Here is a 23,530-nt window from a genome sequence, read left to right as displayed (position 1 = left end):
GTGGCAACGGATCGACGTGATTTTTTGCATGGGTATAGTGAAAGAACTGGAGAGTGATATAGGCTACTTTTTATCCCGGGAAATTAGTTTCCACGGGATTTTTAAAAACCTAAACCCACACGTACGTAGTCGCAAGCATCAGCTCGTTGGGAGTAAATTCTCCCTTACCTCTAGCGCTTCAATATCTGCCTGCAGCTTAGCCACATCAGCAGCCGTGGATCCTGCTCCTCCAGCCGCTTCTACAGCTTCCACTCGCTGCAGCCTCATGCTTTCCTCGCGTAACTTGCGCTCCTACACAATATATAAACATTTAATACATTGAATTTATCCAGACTGAAGCTATGGTAACCTAGTGGTTAGGGCGTTCGGGGGTTCGATCCCGGGCACGCACCTCTAACTTTTCGGAGTTATGTGCGTTTTTAAGTAATTTATTTATTTATTTTATTATAAAGGCACACAAAACAGGTTTCAGCTATAAATGGTCCAAATAAAAATAAAAAACAATAGATTAAGATCTAAGCGGTAACCCTTAATATGTGTACACAACAATTCTTAAATAAAAATATCACTTGCTTTAACGGTGAAGGAAAACATCGTGAGGAAACTTGCACGCCTGAGAGTTCTCCATAATGTTCACAAAGGTGTGTGAAGTCTGCCAATCCGCACTTGGTCAGCGTGGTAGACTATGGCCAAAACCCTTCTCACTCTGAGAGGAGACCCGTGCTCTGTAGTGAGCCGGCGATGGGTTAATCATGATGATGATGATGAATTTATCCATATCCGCTGCAAGTATTATTGTTTTAATACTTTCAGCGGAGTCTTCTCCGTTTGACCTAGGTCGAGACGGGGGTATGGCCTCCTTGCCCGGGTGTGGCGCGGGGAAGAACGCTTCCCCGGTAACGTCACAGTTTAACGAAATACTACCAGTTGTTCGACGCCTTTGAAGTCGAGCGATGCCGCCGCTCGTGTAGGTATATATACGTGTTCCTACGCAAATATGCAAGGGTTGTCACAAAATTGGGATTAAAATCGCGGGGAAATCGGTGAAATTTTAGACGCTTGTTCTGTTTAGAATTCGCATAGCATCCGTAGACAGAACAGTAATGCACCATTTTATGATATAACTTACTAAACGACACTTAAAATATTTAAAACCACGCTCACGTAAACCCTCGTCCATCAATCACACAGACTACGCGAATCTGTGTGCCGCGCCGCCCGCACTCCGCAACCCACCCCACCGTTGCTTTGTTATTGGACTGTATATTTCAACGCTGTGGTAACGTCCTTTAAGCCGTTGTCGGCTAAGGCCTGCCTTCTTGGCTCAGGGCCTCGAGGTCTCGGTCGTGTGTTGGGTCCAGGGCCCCCGTACTGTAGGCGGTGGACTCGTCGTTGTGAACAGTAGGGCGATTGTCTAAAACCTGCATCAATCATTATTACAATCTCAATTGTTCTGATTGGCTGAATTTGTGCGATTCTTGTTGCAACAATGCATTATGGCCAATAGTGAGCGAGCGTCAACCAATCAGAGATGATTGCGATCGTGACATTGTAGCTGTCAAGCAACCGCGGTAGGGCCACTGGGGTATTGTCAAAAGGGTATTATAAAACCTTATATAACCTTATAATATAAGGTATATAAGCCTACCCTAGGTACCCTTATATACCTTATTATAAGGTATATAAGGGTATTAAAGAATCAGCCAAAAGCATACCTTAGCTCCTTCAGAGATGGCAGTGTCGAGCCTGGCTTCCAAGTCGCGGCGCGATTTCTCCGCGCGACGAATGTCTTGTCGCAAGCCGTCGATTTTCGCCATCGCCACTTCTAACTCCTCTTCTTTGTCACGGACCTGTTTGAGCGATTTATACTTTAAAACTATCCGAATAAGGTACTTTTTACAATACATAATTTAAACGGTTACGTATTTCTCTTTTCTAAGTAATTCGTGAATTTAATAATATGACAAAAAGTTTCAAGTACAAATTTTGGTTTCGTTGATTTACGCCTTTCAAATAAGGGTATAAAGTTTAAAATTGTTTAACCAAACTGTTTGATAAGACTTCAAAGATACATATTATTTGTTTTTTGAGCTATTTGAAATTCAACAGTTCATAAGTTATTTAATGTTTTTGCAAAATATATTTTACTGAAGCGACGTATCTTATCGGACGTCCAAATATGCACCTAATTCGCAAAAAGCATATGCAGTATGCTGTATATTCTCTTTAATTTGCCCTTATCAGTGAGCTAGAGACAGTACAAGTCTCTCATCACTTCACATCTTTTCTTCAGATCTTTTTTCTCTGTTTACTTTTTTTCCCCTTTCATCTTTCACTTTCACTTTAACTTTGTTACTATAATTTCAGTAGTACGGGACAGCTTCTGTTTCTGCTGCTTCAGTTCGGACAGTTTGTCAGTGACAGATTCCGTCATCGCGAGTTTGCGCTGAGACACTGCGTCCAATAAGCAGCGCACGCTGCACATTCTCTCTAATTTGCGCGTGATCATTGATCAATAAGCAAGATTACTTTTTTCACTTTCACTTTCACTTTTCACTTTCACTGTCTCTTTTTTCACTTTCACGTTGTTATTATAACATTAGTAGTACCCACCTGTCGGGACAGCTTCTGTTTCTGCTGCCTCAGCTCGGACAGTTTGTCGGTAACCTCGTTATATTCCGTCATCGCGAGTTTGCGCTGCGACACTGCGTCCTTTAGCTCTTTGTCCTAGCGCAAACGACAAAATGGAGGGTAAATGGAAATGTTAGTCATTAGTTACGCACAGATTAGGAAAAAAGCTATTCAATACGTTATGAATATAACTAAATACTGGCTGGATTCACGTGATCAGTAAGTACCCTTATTATAAATGCGAAAGTGTTTGTTGGTTTGTCCTTCAATCACGTCGCAACAGTGCAACGGATTGACGTGATTTTTGCATGTGTATAGATAAAGATCTGGAGAATGACATAGGCCCGGGAATCCCGAATTTTTGTCCCGGAAAATCTAAGAGATTTAAAAAAACTAAGTCCATGCGGACGAAGTCGCGGATATCATCTAGTAACTGATAAGTCAAAGTAAGCTCGGCTATCATGTGAGTCTAACCAGTATTTATTTATAAATGGATATCACTCACGATAGTTTAAACGCTATTTGTTCCAGAAACTTTAAACACTGTGTTAGACAACTTACGTTACAGTACGCGGCCGAAAGTAACATCGACTTTTAGAAGGAGATAGCAGATTTGTCGAGGGTTGTTTCTGTCGTTGAGAACGATAAAACGTCATATAGGTTAGGTATAAATGACAGAGAACGCTCTACAAAGCCGAATCTCATTCTAAAGGCTGATGTACATTACTTTCTGCCGCGTACTGGAAGTCGTGGTTATTCTACAATTATTATTGACGGATTTCAAAATGTCAAGGTTGCATGGAAATGGCCGAATGTTTAATTATTTAGAGATCTAGCTATCTTACAGATGAAAGTTCAATGAGTTACTTTATAATAAACAATACATGTAAAAATTTCATAAAACCGATAGACGTTCGGGTCCCAAGGTGCTAGAATGGCAACCTCGCACCGGAAAGCGCAGCGTTGGAAGATCTCCCACTAGATGGACGGACGACATCAGACGAATCGCAAGGAGCCGCTGAATTCAGGCAGCGCAAAACCGTGGCGTGTGGAAGTCCCTACAAGAGACCTATGTCCAGCAGTGTACGTCTATCAGTTGATGATGATGATGTTAAAAAGTGGAGCTTTATTATTAACACAACATACACACAATAACACTTTGTACACTTGTTATTGAAACTTACCTGTAACCTCAACTTCTCAACGGTGTCCGCCTTGTCTTTGAGCAATTCTTCCTTCTCCAAGTTCAAGGCATTCACAAGAACTTCTAGTTCTTTCAGACGCGTCGCTAACTCTTGCGGTGACGATGATAGTTCCTGTAAAAAAAAAACTTTTAGGCTAACCAAACAACACTGCGTCACAGCCTTTTTTTAATAGCCTAGTGGTTAGAATGTCCGCCTCCTAATCGGAGGTCCGGGGTTAAATCCCGTCCACGCATTTCTAACTTTCCGGAGTTGTGTGCGTTTTAAGTAATTAAATATCACTTGCTTGAACTGTGAAGGAAAACATCGTGAGGAAACCTGCATACATGGGTTTTTAGCACTGGCCTGCGTGGTAGACTATAGCAAACATTTCTCACTCTGAGAAGAGACCCGTTCTCCGTAGTGAGCCGGCGATGAGTTGATCATGATGATGATGGTGAATCAACACTGAGCTATGCTGTGCTGTGCTGCGCTATGCTCTATCGCTGCTCTTAGATTACAATGAAGATACAAACAAATCCTGCTGCGCTGCGCTTTGTACGGCTGTGCTGTGTTTAAAACAGCAAGCATCACACGATATCTAAATATATAAAAGGAAAAGGTGACCGAATGACTGACTGAATGACTGACTAACTGACTGACTGACTGACTGATCTATCAACGCACTGCCCATAATGCTGGACGGATCGGGCTGAAATTTGGCATGCAGATAGCAATTATGACGTAGGCATCCGCTAAGAAAGGATTTATGAAAATTTTACCCCTAAGGGGGTGAAATAGGGGTTTGAAATTTATGTAGTCCACGCGGACGAAGTCGCGGGAATAAGCTAGTATAATATATGACTCGTTCGTCATCGCATTGCCCATCTCGCTCAGTCTTTCGTCTATCTCGCTTGCATTTGTGCATGCATGGCGCACTTGGGACCCCAACGTCTATCGGTTATTTGATCTATGTGCCCTGCCCATTGCTACTTCAGCTTTGCAACCCGTAGCATAATAAAGCTGAGAGTCACTCAGCGGGCGATAGAGAGAGCCATGCTTGGAGATTAGAAATGAGGAGATCCGTAGGAGAACCAGTATCAATCATTATTCCAATCGCAATTGTTGTGATTGGCTGAATTTGTGCGAATCTTGTTGCAACAATGCACTGTAGCCAATAGTGAGCGAGCGTCAATCAATCAGAGGTGATTTAGGATCGAGACATTGTAGCTGTCATTCTACTAACTTACCTGTGAGCGCAATCATGTAATGTCACTTACCTGTGTGTTACCTGTTATCGTATAGCTTACCTGTGAGCCAATAGTAGCGTGGACTTGTTCGAACCTCCTCACTTGAGTCTCCAACTCGCTGTTTCTCATCGTCAGTGCCAATATTTCTTCTTTGAGTTGTGCTGACTCTTCTAAAAACCAATAAAATTTTATTTGGTGCCAAAGATTATCAAACTAATAGGGATGCTGGCCAGTATAATAATAATAATAAGCCTACCTCTATTTTTTTTGTTTGATATATTTTGTATATTATATAGGTACATATTTTTTTTATTATCTTTCTTTTTTCTTTTTACGTTTTTTTTTATTTATTTTTTCCATTATTAATACCTTTTTTTATTTTTTATTATTTTTATATTATTGCTTATCTAGCTCTAATAATTCAGAGGTCATCCCAAACGCGGGCAAAGGCCAGGAGGCCTTTGCTGGCCTTTGCCCGCGTATCTTTGTTTAATAAACCACGGGAACCAAGGAGCCAACTAAAGTTTATGCTCCTTGGTTCCCGGGGACTATGATTCTCTGTTTGTATTTTTTCTTTCATATGTAGTTTTTATTGTGGGACACAAGCTGTAAGACCAATATCATGTGGATTCAAAGGGTTCAAAACAACATACTAAGGACAATAACTAGTGCGCCCTGGTTTACACGCAACGATGAATTGCACCAGTACCTGGATATGCCAACTATTTCCGAGGAAATAAACAAGTACTCCAAAAAACACAAAGTTCGCCTTGCCAATCATCCAAACCCACTTGCCAACTCACTTCTAGCTGCCTCAAGAGTAAAAAGACTAAAACGAGCTGGTGTGCTCGATATCCGATGGACGTGGGAGCAATGGCCAATGGCTGCCTCGTTTCTCAATACCAAATTCAGCACAAAAAATCTGCTTATAGTCCCCCGACTGATTGCAGATAATAACAAGGAAAAAAAATATGCGTGCGTGCGAGCGTGGATTTGACCTGCAGCTCGTTCCAGCAACGCACAAGACTGCAAATACTATTTTACACATGGCATAATCTTTGTACCTATATCAAATATTTGAAAAGAGCAACCGCCGAGTTTCTTGCTGGTTCTTCTCGGTAATAAAGGCATTCTGAACCAGTGGTAGATGCATCCGACTATTCGAAAGTACTTGTAAAAGTTTATTTGAATAAAAAGATTTTTATTTTATTTTTTATTTTATGTAGCTTTTGGCTGAATTACAGTTTTTTTTTAAATCACCTGTGGTGGGTTCGGCCGCATCGCCCGCGCGCAGATCGGCGATCGTTTGTGCGAGAAGAGCATTCTCTCGTTCCAGCGCTTTGAGCGCCGCTCGGTCGCTCGCGTTTGAAGGCGCCTACAAATGATCTCAAACATTTAGAAAATTCTTTCTATTTCGTAAGTGCACCTGTAATGGACACCAATACTGGAGTGAGTTTGTTTATTTTGCCCGCGACTTCATCCGCGTGGATTTAGGTTTTTAAAAATCCCGTGGGCACTCTTTGATTTTCCGGGATAAAAAGTAGCCTATGTCCTTCCCTGGGATGCAAGCTATCGCTGAACCAAGTTTCGTCAAAATTGGTAGAACAGATGGGCCGTGTTAGGCTAGCAGACAGACGGACGGACAAACGGACGGACAGACAGACACACTTTCGCATTTATAATATTAGTATGGCCTAGTATGGATTATTTATTTCATTTCATTTATTTATTCATACATTCCAATATTGATCACATAATTTATTGAACAATTTTTATAATTACAATATTGCTATAATATTGCTGTGCCCCAAGGGAGACGGCGCTTATTAATTATCAAGTAGATAGTCATTTATTTTGTAGTAGGCTTATGCAATTAGGATTTTTTTAAATGCATCTATGAACGTTATATCATTCTCGATTGTTTTGATGTGGTCAGGATTGATTTTGATTTTTAAATGTCATGTATTTTTATAATAATTACAACAAAGTTATGCAACAGTTTTTCAAGATAACTTATTGCTAACAACATTATTAAATATGTTTGAACAGGCTAAATACCTTTATAAACATATACCTACAACTACATACGTAGCGTACAGACAATTAGATCCTAATTTATATTACTTTATCGCTAAATCATAACATTATAATGTGCATTATATTTGAGCTATAACACACAAATACTTACTAAACTAACTAATTATAACAATATTTGGAGTAAGCTATTATGTCTACTACGAAAAACAATGTTTTTATTAAAAAGAGTACAAACACGACGCCAAAAGCATTAAATTATTATGTGGTTAGGAATTCTATTATAAGCTAGCTTATGCTCGCGACTTCGTCCGCGTAGACTACGCAAATTTCAAACACCTATTTCACTCCCTTAGGGATTGAATTTTCAAAAATCCTTTCTTAACGGATACCTACATCATGATAGCTATCTGCATGCCAAATTTCAGCCCGATCCGTCCAGTAGTTGAGCTGTGCGTTGATAGATCAATCAGTCAGTCAGTCAGTCACATTTTCCTTTTATATATTTAGATTTATTTATTAAACGCACCTGTTTAGTAGCATTCTTAGCGGGACTGAGTGGAGTGGGGGCGCCCAAATCGCAGAGCCGTGAGCCGCCGGTGAAGGTGAACCCAACAAAAGGCAGATGTAAGCCAGAAAAAGCCGCCGAAGCCCGCGGCGGCGGTACTGCTTCCGACAACCTGCGAGGAAGATTTAATATTTCAAGATTTATTAATTTTTTTTTTTTAACTTTTTTTTTTTTTAATACAATAAAACTTAAAGCTAGCCTTATCTAATTACTATATAAATCATGACCGCGTGGAATGGTGCCAAGAATACTGGCTGCATTTCCGCGCTAGACAGCCAGGCTGATCCGTTGCGCAAAAAATGAGCCAGCCCTTCTGTCACCAGTTGAGGATATTAATCGCGGTGAAATGTCTCGTAAAAAATTTTTAGCACTAAGACTCAATGTTCATTTATTGCGTGACTAGCTGATGCCCGCGACTTCATTAATTATCGATTATATTATTCGATTCGATATAATATTTGATTTCGTTCGATTATGTAAAAAAAACCGGCCAAGTGCGAGTCAGGCTCGCGCAATGAGGGTTGCGTACTACAGTCGTATTTTTTCGACATTTTGCACGATAATTCAAAAACTATGATGCATAAAAATAAATAACAATCTGTTTTAGAATGTACAGGTGAAGACCTTTCATATGATACCCCACTTGATATAGTCACTCACTTCAAAAGTTGAAAATACTAATTATTAGTTCATGACCACAATTTAATTTTTTTTGTGTGATCTAACCCTAAATTCACGGTTTTCAGATTTTTCCCCAAATGTCAGCTATAAGATCTACCTACCTGCCAAATTTCATGATTCTAGGTTAACGGGAAGTACCCTGTAGGTTTCTTGACAGACAGAATTTTTCAATTTACAATGTTATTATACCGTACTATACAAGCCATTGCAGCCCCGTGCATTGCTGGAGCGAGTCAAATCCAAGCTTTTTTATTTTACATAGTCTGCGACTGTATAATAATATCCTTTTTTTAAGAGCATACTTTTAACACATTTAGCTATCTCGCTCTAACAGTAAATGTCACAGTAGATGTTCAGGATTTGCCGCGGCCATCAGAATAATACGGTCGCGTGAAGAAGGTCGCGCGGCGCGAACGTCCGCGGAGGTATAACGCGACCGCGGACGGACCAACGGACTTTCACTAACACAACGAAAAGTGAACACGTCAGACGAATCTGTGTCTTAGTTAATTAATAGTTGTTCTCTTTACTAATAAAATACTTATAACGTGTAATACAGTGCATTATTATTTTGGACGCCGAGAAATCCCTCAACAATACGTGCAGGGCACTTGGCTCCACTATATGGTCCTTGATCACCTAAATGAATCAACGACATTTGGGAAGAGAACAATACCTGGACGCAGAAGTTCATCGCCACGTACATCATTCCCGCGACTCCTGGATTTTTTGTGGCTTTCGGAGTGAATAGTGCTGAGTTATATTGTAGAACACCAGCATAAATTCTCGGCCATACATCTCGTACAACAGGATAGTGGATTAATAATTACAATAATTATTGTGCAAATACAGCTTAAAAACGCAATATTGGTCAAGAATTCATCGACAAGACAGTGAAGATATTTGTGTTGTGCTCAGATTTGGTTCTCCGGTGTCAACATTGCTTCTAAATTACGCTACTTCTAACAGTCCTTGTTCTGAGCTTGTCGCAGTGTAAATTACCGTATGTCAGTGTCGTCGACATCGAAGTTAGAAGTGTCGGTGGGACTCGACACATCGGGCACGAAGGGCGCTTGCATCTCCCGCACGCTGTCCCAGTCCAAGCCCGCAAACCATGCGTGACTCTGTAATAGACAATGCAATTTTTTAACTGTTTTACGTCACCCACTGCTGCTGTGGTAGCCCAGTGGTTAGGACGTCCGCCTACCAATCGGAGGTCGGGGCTCCGAAAATTTAGAGGTGCGTGCCCGGGACCTCTAAATTTTCGGAGTTATGTGCGTTTTAATTAATTAAATATCACTTGCTTTAACGGTGAAGGAAAACATCGTGAGGAAACCTGCATGCCTGAGAGTTCTTCATAATGTTCTCAAAGGTGTGTGAAGTCTGCCAATCCGCACTTGGCCAGCGTGGTAGACTATGGCCAAAACCCTTCTCACTCTGAGAGGAGACCTGTACTCTGTAGTGAGTCGGTGATGGGTTGATCATGATGATGACGTCACCCCCTATTCAATCATAAACCGGCCCGTCCGCGTCCTAGCCTACGCTCCAGGAATATATATAAATGCAACTAGCTGCCCTGGCGAACTTCGTTCCGCCTAACAGTCGATTCAATTTTTTTAAATTTTTCTCTCTGCAAGAACCATCCTCGTACTTCAAGGAATATTATAAAAAAAGAATTAGCGAAATCGGTTCAGCTGTTCTCGAGATTTGCGATAAGCAACACATTTAGTGATTCATTTTTATATTATAGAAGATAATGAAAAGCGGAAATCATCACCTTGAAGTCCTGAAGTCCATTTCTGCCTAATCTGGTTTCTGACGCGCATATCAACCTTCGGATGAGGTCTTTGGCTTCCTCTGACACCTGTAAACATATTAACTGTCACCAAAACACTTTATTGGACGGACGACATCAGTCGAGTCGCAGGGAGCCGCTGGATTCAGGCGGCGCAAGACCGTGGCGTGTGGAAGTCCCTACAAGAGACCTATGTCCAGCAGTGAACGTCTATCGGTTGATGATGATGAAGAAACACTTTGCACAATGCACACGCACGCATGTGCGTGGAAAACAGGATCTGGCACAACGGGTGGTCGAAGTGCTCCAGAAACCCAGGTGGTGAGGGTGGAATTGATTGCGGTGACGTGCGGTGCGGTTGTAGAAAAAAGGAGGGTGTAATGGACTTTTTCCTTTTGGGATACGGGACCCTACAAATGAGTAACTTACCTGAGCGGCATGTTCGTCCGGCGGCGGGCAGTGGAAGGACCTCGCGTGGTTCATTATCTTCCCGTATGTTTCCACCAAAGACTCCGCGTAGAACGGAGTTTCGCCGAATAGCATCTCGTATTTACCTTTAATTCCCAAATTGCCCCTGCCAAGAATCAAACTCTGAACCTCCTTAGAACCTTCCACTTATGAGACCACAGCGTTTACCACTGCGCCAGGGAGGTAGTCAGACAGTCGCAACTCTACCTATTACGCTTCACAAGATACAGCCCGCTGACAGACAGACAGATGGACAACGAAGTGATCCCATAAGGATTTCTTTTTCCTCTTGAGGTACGGAACCCTACAAATAAGTACCTTACCTGAGCGGCATGTTCGTCCGGCGGCGGGCAGTGGAAGGACCTCGCGTGGTTCATTATCTTCCCGTATGTTTCCACCAAAGACTCCGCGTAGAACGGAGTTTCGCCGAATAGCATCTCGTACATACACACACCTTTGAACAATTACAGAGATTCGTTAAAAAATTACCTGTAGAATTTAAAAAATCATTTTTCAACACTTTTTCCAGCCTTTTGAAAGCTCTTCCATACGATATGCCACATGATATACAGGTGTAACTAGAACGCTGGACAAAACTTAGCGTTAATGGCACCGATTCCTTTGTCTTTCTCTAAGAATATCTGCATCCTTTTCTTTTTAACAATGCTAAAAAAGGAACGGAACTCTAAAGACTCTAAATTTTAGTGCACAAATTTAAACAGTAGGTTCGCGACTGCGTGTGAAAATCACGGATATTAACATCTAAAAATTAAATTTAGAACTGTCAAACTGTGTCTGTCCTTTTCATATTATATTAGTAAGAAGAGCATGCGAATACTCTAAAATTAGGTTGTGCTCAGAATCAGTGCCATTGTTATAACAATTACCTAAACACAATCCAATGCCAATAACCATTTGCCTCATTTTGTAGTTTTAGTGATTTAGTATTTTTCAAACCCGCAATATATAACATGCAAAACTCGGGTCAATGCCCCGACTTCGACATGGCATTGACTCCGAGTGGCCTACTTACGCAACGTTCGTTGACCTCTAGCGTCAGTCAGATGTTTTATTTGCAATATATCATAAACTTTTACAAACTTTTACTTTTAATTTTCTAATTCGCCCCTAAAAGAGACCCTCATATTAAAAATGCATTTCTTTAAAATAAAATAAAAATATTTTTTCTTCAATTAAACTTTTACAAATATTTTTGATTTTGAATCTTCAGATGCATCTAGTACCACTGGTTCGGAATGCCTCTACGTTCAAAATCCGTGTTTGTACCACTGAAACACATATTATGTGTTAAAAATGTGGCTGTGACAGACAAGCCGACACACAAATGATCCTGTTTTTGCATTGGAACAGACCAGGCTTGTTGTGGATGCCAATATTTTGACATCCGGGGATGAGGATTATTAGAAGTTCACATCCGCGAATGCGGATGCGGATGTCTGTATTAATACGAGTGTTCCGCATTTGCGGATGCGGATGGGAATATCAGTACATTCAGTAGCACCCGTTGGGTACCATCGTACGCTATTCTATTGGTCAGCTAGCGAACGGAGATATCAACTAGCAAACACGCGCGAGGCACGTGCCACTCTAGCCCCGCCCACTTTCTTTGCACGTCATTACTTGTTGCAAATATGAATCCGCATCAGTAAAAGCTCCGCATTAATTGATGCGGATGCGGATATTAGTAGCACCCGTGATACAGACAGACCCCTAAAAACTACAAATTGGCTACTTACCAAGCGACCACCAATCACATTCAGGTCCGTATCGCCCCTGACCGTCTTCCATCGCCTGAAACCAACAACAATTCGGTATTTGACAACTAGTCAAATCAGTAACTTTTTATCAAACGTCAAAACGCGCACTTAGTATGCGATATTCTATGAGATACTGGAATGTGACGTCACATCATAATGACGTACTTTTTAGTTTAATCGATAATTTAAAATGATTATTACATTTAAAACTAACAAAGGACTTGAATTATACGTATTTTGGAAGACCTTCTATTTAATTTGATTTGAGCCTCAATAGCTCAACCGGTATAGGAGTGGACTGAAAACCGAAAAGTCGACGGTTCAAATCCCGCCCGTTGCACTATTGTAGTACCTACTCCTAGCACAAGCCTGACACGCTTAATTGGAGAGGAAAGGGGAATATTAGTCATTTAATATGGCTAATTAAAATAAAATATTAAATAAAATAAAATAAAAATAAAAATTAACACTGAGAAATAATTTATTTTTGATGTAGTCAAACACCCAATTAGTTCATCATCGTCATCATCAATCGATAGACGTCCACAGCTGGGCAAAGGTATCTTGTAGACTTCCACACGCCACGGCCCAGCGGTTTCCTGCGACTCGCTTGATGTCGTCTGTCCAGCCATTGTACGCGACAGGTTGACATAACACGGGTGACGTGCGCGTGTCCCCCCGATTGCCATCTCGACCTGTCGCGTACTTATAGTATGGAGTCTTCCAACGTTGCGTCTTCCGGTCCGAGGTCGCGATTCTAGCACCTTGGGACCCCAACGTCGAACGGTTTTACGAACTATGTGCCTTGCCCATTGCCACTTCAGCTTCACAACCCGTTGAACTTTGTCGGTTTCTTTGGATCTCTCGGATCTCCTCATATCTGATTTGATCACGTAGAGAAACTCCGCACATAGCTCTCTCCATCGCCCGCTGAGTGACTCTGAGCTTTCTTATGAAGCCCATGAGAAGCGTCATCATGATCAACTCATCGCCGGCTCACTACAGAGCATGGGTCTCCTCTCAGAGTGAGAAGGGATTTGGGCATAGTCTACCACGTTTGCCATGTGGGGATTGGTAGACTTCACACATCTTTGAGAACATTATGGAGAACTCTCAGGTATGCAGGTTTCCTCACGATGTTTTCCTTCACCGTTAAAGCAAGTGATATTTAATTACTTTAAAACGCACATAACTCCTAAAAGTTACAGGTGCGTGCCCGGGATCGAACCCCCGACCTCCGATTAGACGGCGGAAGTCTTAACCACTAGGCTATCACAGCTTATAGAATAACTTAAATAATAACAATTCATATCTTTAATAAACCTAATTTGGCAAATAAAAAGCTTACCCTTAAAATTTCAGGCGATATGTAATCCGGCGTGCCAACCGCTACATTACTTTGTACCTGCAATAAACAACAATATTATATACTAGCTTAGGCTCGCGACTTCGTTCGCGTAGACTACACAAATTTCAAACCCTTTTCAAAAGTACTTTCTTAGCGGATGCCTACGTCATAATAGCTATCTGCATGCCAAATTTCAGTTCGATTCGTCCAGTAGTTTGAGCTGTGCGTTAATAGATCAGTCAGTCAGTCAGTCACCTTTTCCTTTTATACACGGTGAAATTTTAGTGGTTGTCTTCCCGCGGCAGAACGATTTGCCCTCAGTAGTACTATCGAAATTTTGAGTTAAACTTAAAAAATAAAAATGTTTTTGTTTTGAAATAATTAAAAAAAAACGACAACTTGAAAGTGTGAGAAACAATAGTAACGCCCTAGAAGTAAAGTGAATAGCAGGTAGGTACATCCACTCGAACCGCGCTGCCAATAAAGTAAAAAAGTTTAGAGCAGAATAAGCTCTCGCGCGTAGTGATACGACATAAACTAGCCTGCACGCACGCGGTATCACTATTGGTTCGAGGTCTCAATCGATTTTTTGTTTTTCTCGATTGTGAATTTGACATTTTTGACTCTAATATTTTTTAATATTTATAAATCGATTGTAATACCACGACAAAATCACTTCGCTTCAGGAAAACAACCATCAAAATTTCAGCGTGTATATTTAGATTAGCTGATGCCCGCAACTTTGTACGCGTGCATTTAGGTTGTTAAAAATCCCGTGGGAACTCTTTGATTTTCCGGGATAAAAAGTAGCCTATGTCACTTTCCAGGTCTTAAACTATACCCATGCAAAAAATCACGTCGATATGTTGCTCAGTTGCGAAGTGATCAAACAAACCAACGAACAAACTCACTTTCGCATTTATAATAGGGGATGTTAATCACTTAACATCAGGTGACCCGTCTGCTCGCTATTTTTATCTAAATGAATGGAAACGCGCCCATATTTTTTCAGAATGTGACTTACTTTTCCATCGTCACCTAATCGTAAGCACGAGCCAAAATCTGCTAACCGAATATGTCCGCTGGCGTCCAGGAGCACGTTGTCTGGCTTTATGTCCCTGTAAACAAATAATAGTTATTTGTAATGCAAGGCTGCAAAGTTGTTATTTTGTCGCGAGAGTTTGTATTGAATTCCGAGCCAGCTAAGGATTCTAAAGGGTAAGTCAAAAATAGAATCCTGAGCGTAGAGAGGAATTCAAAGGCTCGAGCGCAAGCGAGCAAAGTAACCACTTTCCAAATAATTTTAAATACATATCAAAAATTCAGAAGAAGAAGAAGATGCAGGTTCGATTCCTGCCGGTTACGCAATTTTTGATATGTATTTAAAATTATTTAGTAATTTCCTTGAAGTGTAAGTAAAACACTAAAAAAATTATAAAAAAATACTACTTTCCACTCTGATTTCAAAGGGCAAAAGGATTCTTTCTGAGCGAGTGAGATGAAAAAATAATTTTTGTGTAGTGTTGAATTTGAATATAGAGAGAGAGAGATGTATATATAGAAAGAGAGAGACACATACATACAGGAAGAGATATATAAAGAGAAAGAGATATACATAGAGAAGGAAAGATAGAGACAGAGAGAGAGAAAGGGCGTTTGTGCACTCATCCGTATTCGGTTCATTTTCGTGTTTTATGTAGGAAAAAAACGGATCGCCGTTTTTTTTTGCTTACATAAAAAACGAACCGAATATACGGATGAGTGCACAAACGCTCAAATAGTCTTACCGGTGCACATATCGTAATTCGTGGACGCTATGCACTGCTAGAACCATCTCAGCGATGTAAAATCGCGCCATGTCCTCGGGCAGGCGGTCTTCAAACTTCGACAGTAATGTGAGCAAATCCCCGCCACAGTAGTAGTCCATTACCAGATACTGCAAGATCAAGAACACATTACAGTACGCAGCCGAAAGTAATGTACATCGACCTTTAGAAGGAGATAGTAGATTTGCAGAGCACTGTCTCGGTCGTTGAGACCGACAAAACGTTATATAATTTAATCCATACTAATAAATAAAATAAAAATCTTTTTTATTCGAATAAACTTTTACAAGTACTTTCGAATAGTCGGATGCATCTACCACTGGTTCGGAATGCCTTTCCTACCGAGAAGAACCAGCAAGAAACTCGGCGGTTGCTCTTTTCAAATATTTGATATAGGTACAAGATTATGCCATGTATAAAATAGTATTTGCAGTCTTGTGCGTTGCTGGAACGAGCTGCAGGTGAAATCCACGCTCTTTTATCATTTAGATAACTTGTGCAAAGGTAAGTGCAAAATAGTTTGCGGGATTTTATTATTTTATTATAATATTATTATAAATACGAAAGTGTGTCTGTCTGTCTGCTAGTCTTTCACGGCCCATCCGTTCAACCGATTTTGACGAAATTTGGTACAGAGATAGCTTGCATCCCGGGGAAGGCATACATAGGCTACTTTTTATCCCGGAAAATCAAAGAGCTCCCAAGGGATTTTTTAAAAACAGAAATCCACGCGGACGAAATCGCGGGCATAATCTGTTTAATAATATAATTTGATTAATTTCGCGGAATGCGAATGGGAATTTGCAAAAAATATGCGAATATCCGCGAATGCGAATATACATTACATCACTACATACATAGATACATAGATTGCCAAAATCATAACCCTTCCTTTTGGCTTTGCCGTAGGTCATGCCTGTTGTAGAGGCGATGGCCGTTGGAGCCGTAAAGTCCTTGAGTGGAGACCGCGTTTAAGCAAGCGTAGTGTGGGACGCCCTCCAGCACGATGGACCGACGATATAAAGAGGCTGGCGGGAAGTGGCTGGATGAGGAAGGCTGAGGACCGGGTGTGGTGGCGCTCTTTAGGGAAGGCCTATGTCCAACAGTGGACGTCCACAGGCTGATGATGATGATGATAATGATGTAGTGGGGTAAAAATGCGAAGGCTCACCAAATTGTGTTCATCCTGGAAGGCGTAGTGCAAGTTGGTGATCCACCTTCTGTCCCCGAACACCAGTACATCGCGCTCCTCCTGGAAACACGCCGTGTCCGCTCGCTGCAACAAAGGACTACGGTATTACGTAATCTGTATATATATAAATATACTTTTCGTGGTCCCACATCATCGCACTGTTGCTAGATCTATGTCACCTATACCCCGTTCATTAGCATCATTCAACGCGCTTTTGGACAATAATGCTCAATGGGACCCATTTAATGATGGGTCTATAATACTGGTTCGGGAGTTACTGAAGTACGCTGAGAGCATTGCATGAATATGTCATTCAATGTTCTCAGCGTACATATTCAAAATTCTTTGATCTTTTATCGTTTTGTATTTTATGTCTTTTTTCTTGTACCTTTATTTGTATTTAAATTTATTATTAATCATCTAGTTAGTGTAAGTGGCACTGCCGTTCTAATTAGATATAAAATAAATAAAATAATAATAATAAAATAATAAAAGGAAAAACTGACTAGTGGGAGGCTTCGGCCGTGGCTAGTTACCACCCTACCAGCAAAGCCATGCCGCCAAGCCATTTAGAGTTCCGGTACGATGCCGTGTAGAAACCAAAGGGACATACATGGGTTTACTATACGGTAAACTGCTGTACCCTTCCAGGTTAGCCCGCTTTCATCTTAGACTGCATCGTCACTTACCACCAGGTAAGATTGCAGTCAGGGCTAACTTGTATCTAAATAAAAAAAAGACTGACTGATCTATCAATTCAACGCACAGCTCAAACTACGAGTAGGAGGGGAAAATCCTCATGGAACAGAGATAGCTTGCACCTTTCACCGTATGTCTCTTACCTTTAACATCTCCCACTTGTTGAGTATCTTCATGGCGTACACTCTGTCCCCGGCCGAGGCTGACACGGTACTGCCCGTGCTGTTCACACCACACTCAGTTCCCTGCAACAAACACTTGTACTGGTCATACTTTGACGACACTAAACTGCAACCCCACTTGGGTTGCAGTTTAGTGTCTATTCTAAACATCAGGAGAGTCACATAGAGATATCCCGTAAAATCAGAGAAGAAAGAAGAGAAGAAGAAGAGAGAAGAAGAGTTCCTCTGGAAGGTACTGGAAATATTCATGGGCGGCGGTAATCACTTAACATCAGGTGACCCGTCTGCTCGTTTGCTCGCCATTTTTATTTAAAAAAAAACAAAGTTCCCAGAAAGTTTTTAAAAATAAAGATTTTTACAAAGTTCGGGTGCGAGCAGTGGCGTGCAGTGTTTGAAGCCAGGGTAGGCATTAGTTAGGTAGGAACCTGTTTACTGGCAGGTCATAATGAAAAATATGAATTGAGCTATTACAACTGGGGTAAGCAGTGCATTTATGCCTCTATGACCTGCACGCCACTGGGTGCGAGTTGGACTCGCACACGAAGGGTTCCGTATCATCATGCAAGAAATAAAACTTAATTTTTTTACATTTTCATGGTGGCCATTTTGGTTTTTTTTATTTGTTGTTATAGCAGCAACAGAAATGTACACTCTTTGAAAATTTCAACTCTGTACTATAAATCAAAAACAATCAAAAAAAAATGTTTTAGAATGTACAGGTAAAGAAAGCCCTTTCATATGATACTCCACTTGGTTTAGTAATCTTACTTCGAAAGTTGAAAATACTAATTATTTGTTGTACATGAACACATTTTAATTTTTTTATTTGCTGTAACTACAAAGGCACGGTTTTCGGATTTTTCCTCTTACATGGCAGACACGACAGACGGACAGACCAACAACTCAAAAAAATGGTTACCTGCATAAACGAAGCCCGTACAACGCACACCTCGCCGAACGCGCCGCGCCCTATCACCTTCACCAGCTCGAAGTCGTCCCTCGACAGCCGCAGGCGCTTCAGAGCCGTCGCCACTGGCTTTACTGTAATACCACAATGATCGTCATCATCATCATAATCATCATCAGCCGATAGACGTCCACTGCTGGGCATAGGTCTCTTGTAGGGACTTCCACATGCCACGGTGTTTGTGAACACATTTTAATTATTTTTCTGTGATGTAACCACAAATTAGGGGTTTTCGGATTTTTTCCTTTACTTGTGCTATATTCTATAAGACATATTTACCTGCCAAATTTCGTGATTTTAGGTCAACGGTGAGTACCCTATAGGTTTTTCTTGACAGACACGACAGACAAACATAAGTGATCCTATAAGGATTCGTTTTTCGTTATTGAGGTAAGGAACCCTAAAAACCCTTTTTTTAGTAAACAATGATCTGATTTCATCAGGATAGCGAGAGTATAGACCACGAGGCCTCGAGTCCTGGGCCCCGAGTCCTCAACACTGCTAGTCAGCTCAACATACCGTATAGTATAAAGTCCGCGATCGCCTTCTCCCGCCGCAGACTGCTGTTGCAGCACTCGTCGTACAGCACCAGCAGCATATCGATCAGCGTCTCCACACTGAGGCCTTGAGTCCTGGGCCCTTGGAGGCGGCGAGAGACGAACATGGTCTCTATTTGCTTTAACCGCTTTATACCTAGAACTGAAACAAGGAATTTCTTTAGACTTTTGCCGTGGGATGTAAGTTATTAACAACATAAACATAAATAAAGGAAAACTATAGATTGAATTTTCCAAAGGGCCCAAGGACCTCTTTTGGCCTTTTGATTACCTTTGTACCTCAGAGAGCATGTTAAGCCGTTGGTCCTGGTTATCCTGATAATAACTGTAAAATAGGTTTTTACAAGTTTTTTTAAGAGTTGAAATCTATTTTTAACCGACTTCAAAAAAAGAGGCGGTTCTCAATTCGACTGTATGTTTTTTTTTTTGTATGTTTACGTTTACGCGATTACTCCGTCAATTATGAACCGATTTTGATAATTCTTTTTTTGTTCTGTAGGACATACTTCAGAGGTGGTTCTATTTTACTTTGGTGAAGGTCTGATGAATATCTTCGGAGATGGAGAACAGAACTCCTCAATAGATAAGAGTAAATTGCTCGTGATCAGTGTAACAGCTTAGTAAACAGTAGATTTTTAACGAGGCATATCATATTTTAGTACGATGGGGCCACTAAAACTTGTGAAATAAAAAAAATTCAAAAAAAAATTAAAACCGACTTCAATAACCACCAACACTAAAAAGTAAAAAATGATTTAATTTATTACCCAATATATTATGTATACAAGAGTTATTGTAGTTCTATAGTAATATTATTTGGAGTTGGTGCCAATGCGGAGTCTCAAAACACTATGAAGAGTAGATAGAACCGCCTAACCGTTTAGGCGGTTAATTGGCACCGGCTCCAAAAAATATTACTATAGAACTACAATAACTCTTGTATACATAATATATTGGGTAATAAATTAAATTATTTTTTAATTTTTAATGTTGGTGGTTATTGAAGTCGGTTTTTACTTTTTTGGAATTTTTATTTCTTAATTGAGTCGTATGAGGAAGGATCTGGGAACCCACCACATTATTATTTCAAGAAAACTACCATTATGTGGTTAATTCAATGTGGTTGCGACCCTCAGCAATGCGCAATACGACGCAGAGACTGGCGCAGTGACATTTTTTTATGAGAAACTAGCTTATACCCGCGACTTCGTCTGCCTGGACTACACAAATTTCAAACCTCAATTTTACCATCTTACGGCAATTACGCACTGCACTTCCGTCATCCGAGTTCTATCCGTCCTCCGTGAGAATACCAGCGATTATCTACGACATAATTATGTCATAAGTTCCCATACAAAACAAAGAGGAACGTATTTTCACGGAATAGGATCGGATGAGTGCGTAACCGCCGTTAGGGGGTAAATTTTCAAAAATTCTTACTTAGCAGATGTCTACGTCATAATAGTTATCTGAATGCCAAATTTCAGGCCGATCCGTCCAGTACTTTGAGCTGTGCGTCGATAGATCAGTCAATCAGTCAGTCAGTTGACACTCCTTCACACTCCTTCGTACCTTAAAGATCGCTTCACTTTTCTTGGTGCTGCCTATCGCGACAGGAATTTACGCTCATCCACAGATAACAAACTCCAAACCCCACGTAACTGCACAAAATTCTACGGGAAATCTTTTACAGTATATGTTGTACAACTGTGGAATGCTCTGCCCAAAAATATCCGGGATTCGAAATCCTTGCCCATATTCAAAAATCGTCTTAAAGAACTATACTTATCGATGCCATAATAGTTAATTTATTCGATCATAGGTATAATATGTATTTCTATTATGGATTGTATATATATTGATATTTATAATAGTTATGTATATGTATGATAGTTATGTATGTATTACTGAAATAGTTAATTATATTATATAATATTATACTACTTCATTTTTCTGTATTGCGTGTAAGTACTATCCTACACATCTAGTTTCTCCTTTCTCCAAAGGTTGCCTGGTAGAGATTGCTGAGAGCAATAAGGCCGCCTTTGCATACAATTTTTAGTTTTAGTTTTTTGTAATAGTTATGTAATATTTTTGTGTGCAATAAAGTATTTCTATCTATCTATCTATCAGTTACCTTTTCCTTTTAATATATATTTAGATTTAGAAGATTTCTATTCCTATATTTAGAGTTCTGTGATTATACCCAGCATGAAGCCAAATGGCTACATTAGTACAATCTACAGGAAACATGGACCAAAAAACAATGCGACCAAAACAAAAAGGATATCCCATGGCCTTATGTGAACAATATAATGTGCTACATTGTGACTGGCCACCATTGCAACATTGTGAATCAGTGGCTGTGAACGTTTTAATTAATTAGGCCATGCCTCAGTAATTAACTTTACTGCCAGTTAATGATGATATAAGTCCCGCAAATTGCTAATGCGCGTGGCCGCCATTTCAGTGACGTCAGCACTAGACTGAAGTTTCATCTGACGTCATTTCGATGTTAATGACTGAGACATGGTTCCAGCGCAATAGCAATTTGCGGGACTTATACTTTGATATAATTTAGAAATATACAAGTTTTTTATCAATAAGGCACTAGCTGATGCCCGCGACTTCGTCCGCGTGAATTTAGGTTTTTAAAATGACATGGGAACTCTTTGATTTTCCTGCATTAAAAGTAGCCTATGTCATTCTCCAGGTCCTTAACTATATCCATTTAAAAAATCAGGTCGATCTGTTGCGGCGTGATTGAAGGACAAACCAACAAACTAATAAATGAACACACTTCCGCATTAATAATATGGGTAGGATAAGGTATGTGCTCAACAGTTAAAACAATGCATACTAAGTTTATATGGAGTACTAGCTGATGTCCGCGACTTCGTCCGCGTGAATTTAGATTTTCAACATCCCGTGGGAATTCTTTGATTTTCGGGAATAAAACTTAGCCTATGTCACTCTCTACATCCATGGAAAAAATCAATTCGGCCCTTTACATGTAAATAATTTACATTTAAATATTACAATATTATTTGTAAGATGATGATTTAGTGGCGATAATTTTTACGCGAACTTAAAACTAAAGGTACGAGGGTTCCAAACGCGCCCAGGTCTGAGAAAAGCCCACAACAAAATCAGGGGTTGAATTTTCAAGAATCCTTTCTCAGCAGACGTCTGCTGACGTCGACGTCAGCCTACGTCATAATAGCTGTCTGCATGCCAAATTTCAGCCTGATCCGTCTAGTAGTTTAAGCTGTGCATTGATTGATTTAGTCAGTCAGTCAGCCACCTTTTCCTTTTATATATTTAGAAAAATAAAAAAGAACATAAGAATAGAATTTAAACTCAAGTTTTAAAATATTGCATGCCGAATTTAGTGACTAAATAAATATATATTGTGTGTGTGTGTGTGTTTCTGTGTGTATATAAACTACAGCAGTGCGACAAGGCTACCTTGGCGCGTGGCAAAAATCGGAACTAACGTTGCCGTCAAGTGTCCCCTTTGTTATTGTTTAAAATAGATTTTTATTCAAATAAACTTTCACAAGTGCTTTTGAATCGTCAACTAGTTTAATAATTTACCACTGAAGATTCTAAGCCTTTGTTCTCCAACAGCGCCCCCCTGTCAATGTCATTCAAGTGCCAAGAGAGCATGGTTGCACTGTACAGTAATGCACTAACACATATCAAATCAATGTAACATTAACAGACATGTCCATTCGCACTTGCACGTTCACAGAAACAAACTATTTGTGTGTGCATTATTTAGCTGTTATGTGTGTGTGTATATAAACTACAATATGAAATTCTCACCTGGTACACTATTCGTTGGAGCCAATGCCCAATCGGGCGATGAGTCTTCTTCGTCAGACATAGTTGTCATTCACTAACAACACGTATCAAATCAATATAACATTAACGGACATGTCCATTCGCACTTGCACTTTCAGATTCACAGAAGCAAACTATTTGTATCTGCATTATTTAGCTGTATCTGTCCGAATGTTTTGTTCCATTTTCAAACTTCTGAAACAAAAAGATAACATAACATAACAACTATAAGCATAACTGTAGAACCAACTCCCATCGGCGGTGTTCCCACTAGATTACAACATGGGGTTATTCAACGGGCGGACCAACAAATTCCTTAAAGGCCGGCAACGCATCGGCGGTTCCTCTGGTGCTGCAAATGTTCATGGGCGGCGGTAATCACTTAACATCAGGTGACCCGCCTGCTCGTTTGCTCGCTATCTCTATTAAAAAAAATAAAAAAAAAATCTATTGTACCTACCTCAGTCTATGCAAATAAATAAATGATTAAAAATGCTTATAGAGCTTTCCTGATGGTTTGTTTCACT

At 40.3% G+C, this 23,530-nt stretch overlaps 1 protein-coding gene across 1 annotated transcript in view; it reads right to left on the bottom strand.

Moving 5' to 3' along the window:
* gek (serine/threonine-protein kinase gek) overlaps positions 1-23,530 on the bottom strand; it is a 61,594-nt gene that overhangs the window by 35,799 nt on the left and 2,265 nt on the right. Inside the window, exons 2-20 of the mRNA XM_069507273.1 lie at positions 22,986-23,198; positions 19,120-19,299; positions 18,553-18,674; positions 17,595-17,696; positions 16,732-16,836; positions 15,522-15,670; positions 14,759-14,852; positions 13,735-13,791; positions 12,366-12,420; positions 10,932-11,062; positions 10,123-10,209; positions 9,348-9,469; positions 7,626-7,776; positions 6,323-6,437; positions 5,123-5,232; positions 3,816-3,947; positions 2,614-2,727; positions 1,716-1,850; positions 169-291 (exon numbers count right to left, since the gene is read on the bottom strand). Of these exons, the coding sequence (XP_069363374.1) occupies positions 169-291; positions 1,716-1,850; positions 2,614-2,727; positions 3,816-3,947; positions 5,123-5,232; positions 6,323-6,437; positions 7,626-7,776; positions 9,348-9,469; positions 10,123-10,209; positions 10,932-11,062; positions 12,366-12,420; positions 13,735-13,791; positions 14,759-14,852; positions 15,522-15,670; positions 16,732-16,836; positions 17,595-17,696; positions 18,553-18,674; positions 19,120-19,299; positions 22,986-23,055 (2,154 nt within the window). The 5' untranslated portion in view covers positions 23,056-23,198. The remainder of the gene's footprint in view (positions 1-168; positions 292-1,715; positions 1,851-2,613; positions 2,728-3,815; positions 3,948-5,122; positions 5,233-6,322; positions 6,438-7,625; positions 7,777-9,347; positions 9,470-10,122; positions 10,210-10,931; positions 11,063-12,365; positions 12,421-13,734; positions 13,792-14,758; positions 14,853-15,521; positions 15,671-16,731; positions 16,837-17,594; positions 17,697-18,552; positions 18,675-19,119; positions 19,300-22,985; positions 23,199-23,530) is intronic.

This window comes from Maniola hyperantus, chromosome 25 (genome assembly GCF_902806685.2).
Source record: "Maniola hyperantus chromosome 25, iAphHyp1.2, whole genome shotgun sequence".
Taxonomy (NCBI): domain Eukaryota; kingdom Metazoa; phylum Arthropoda; class Insecta; order Lepidoptera; family Nymphalidae; genus Maniola; species Maniola hyperantus.
This window is presented reverse-complemented; position numbering and strand designations above follow the sequence as displayed.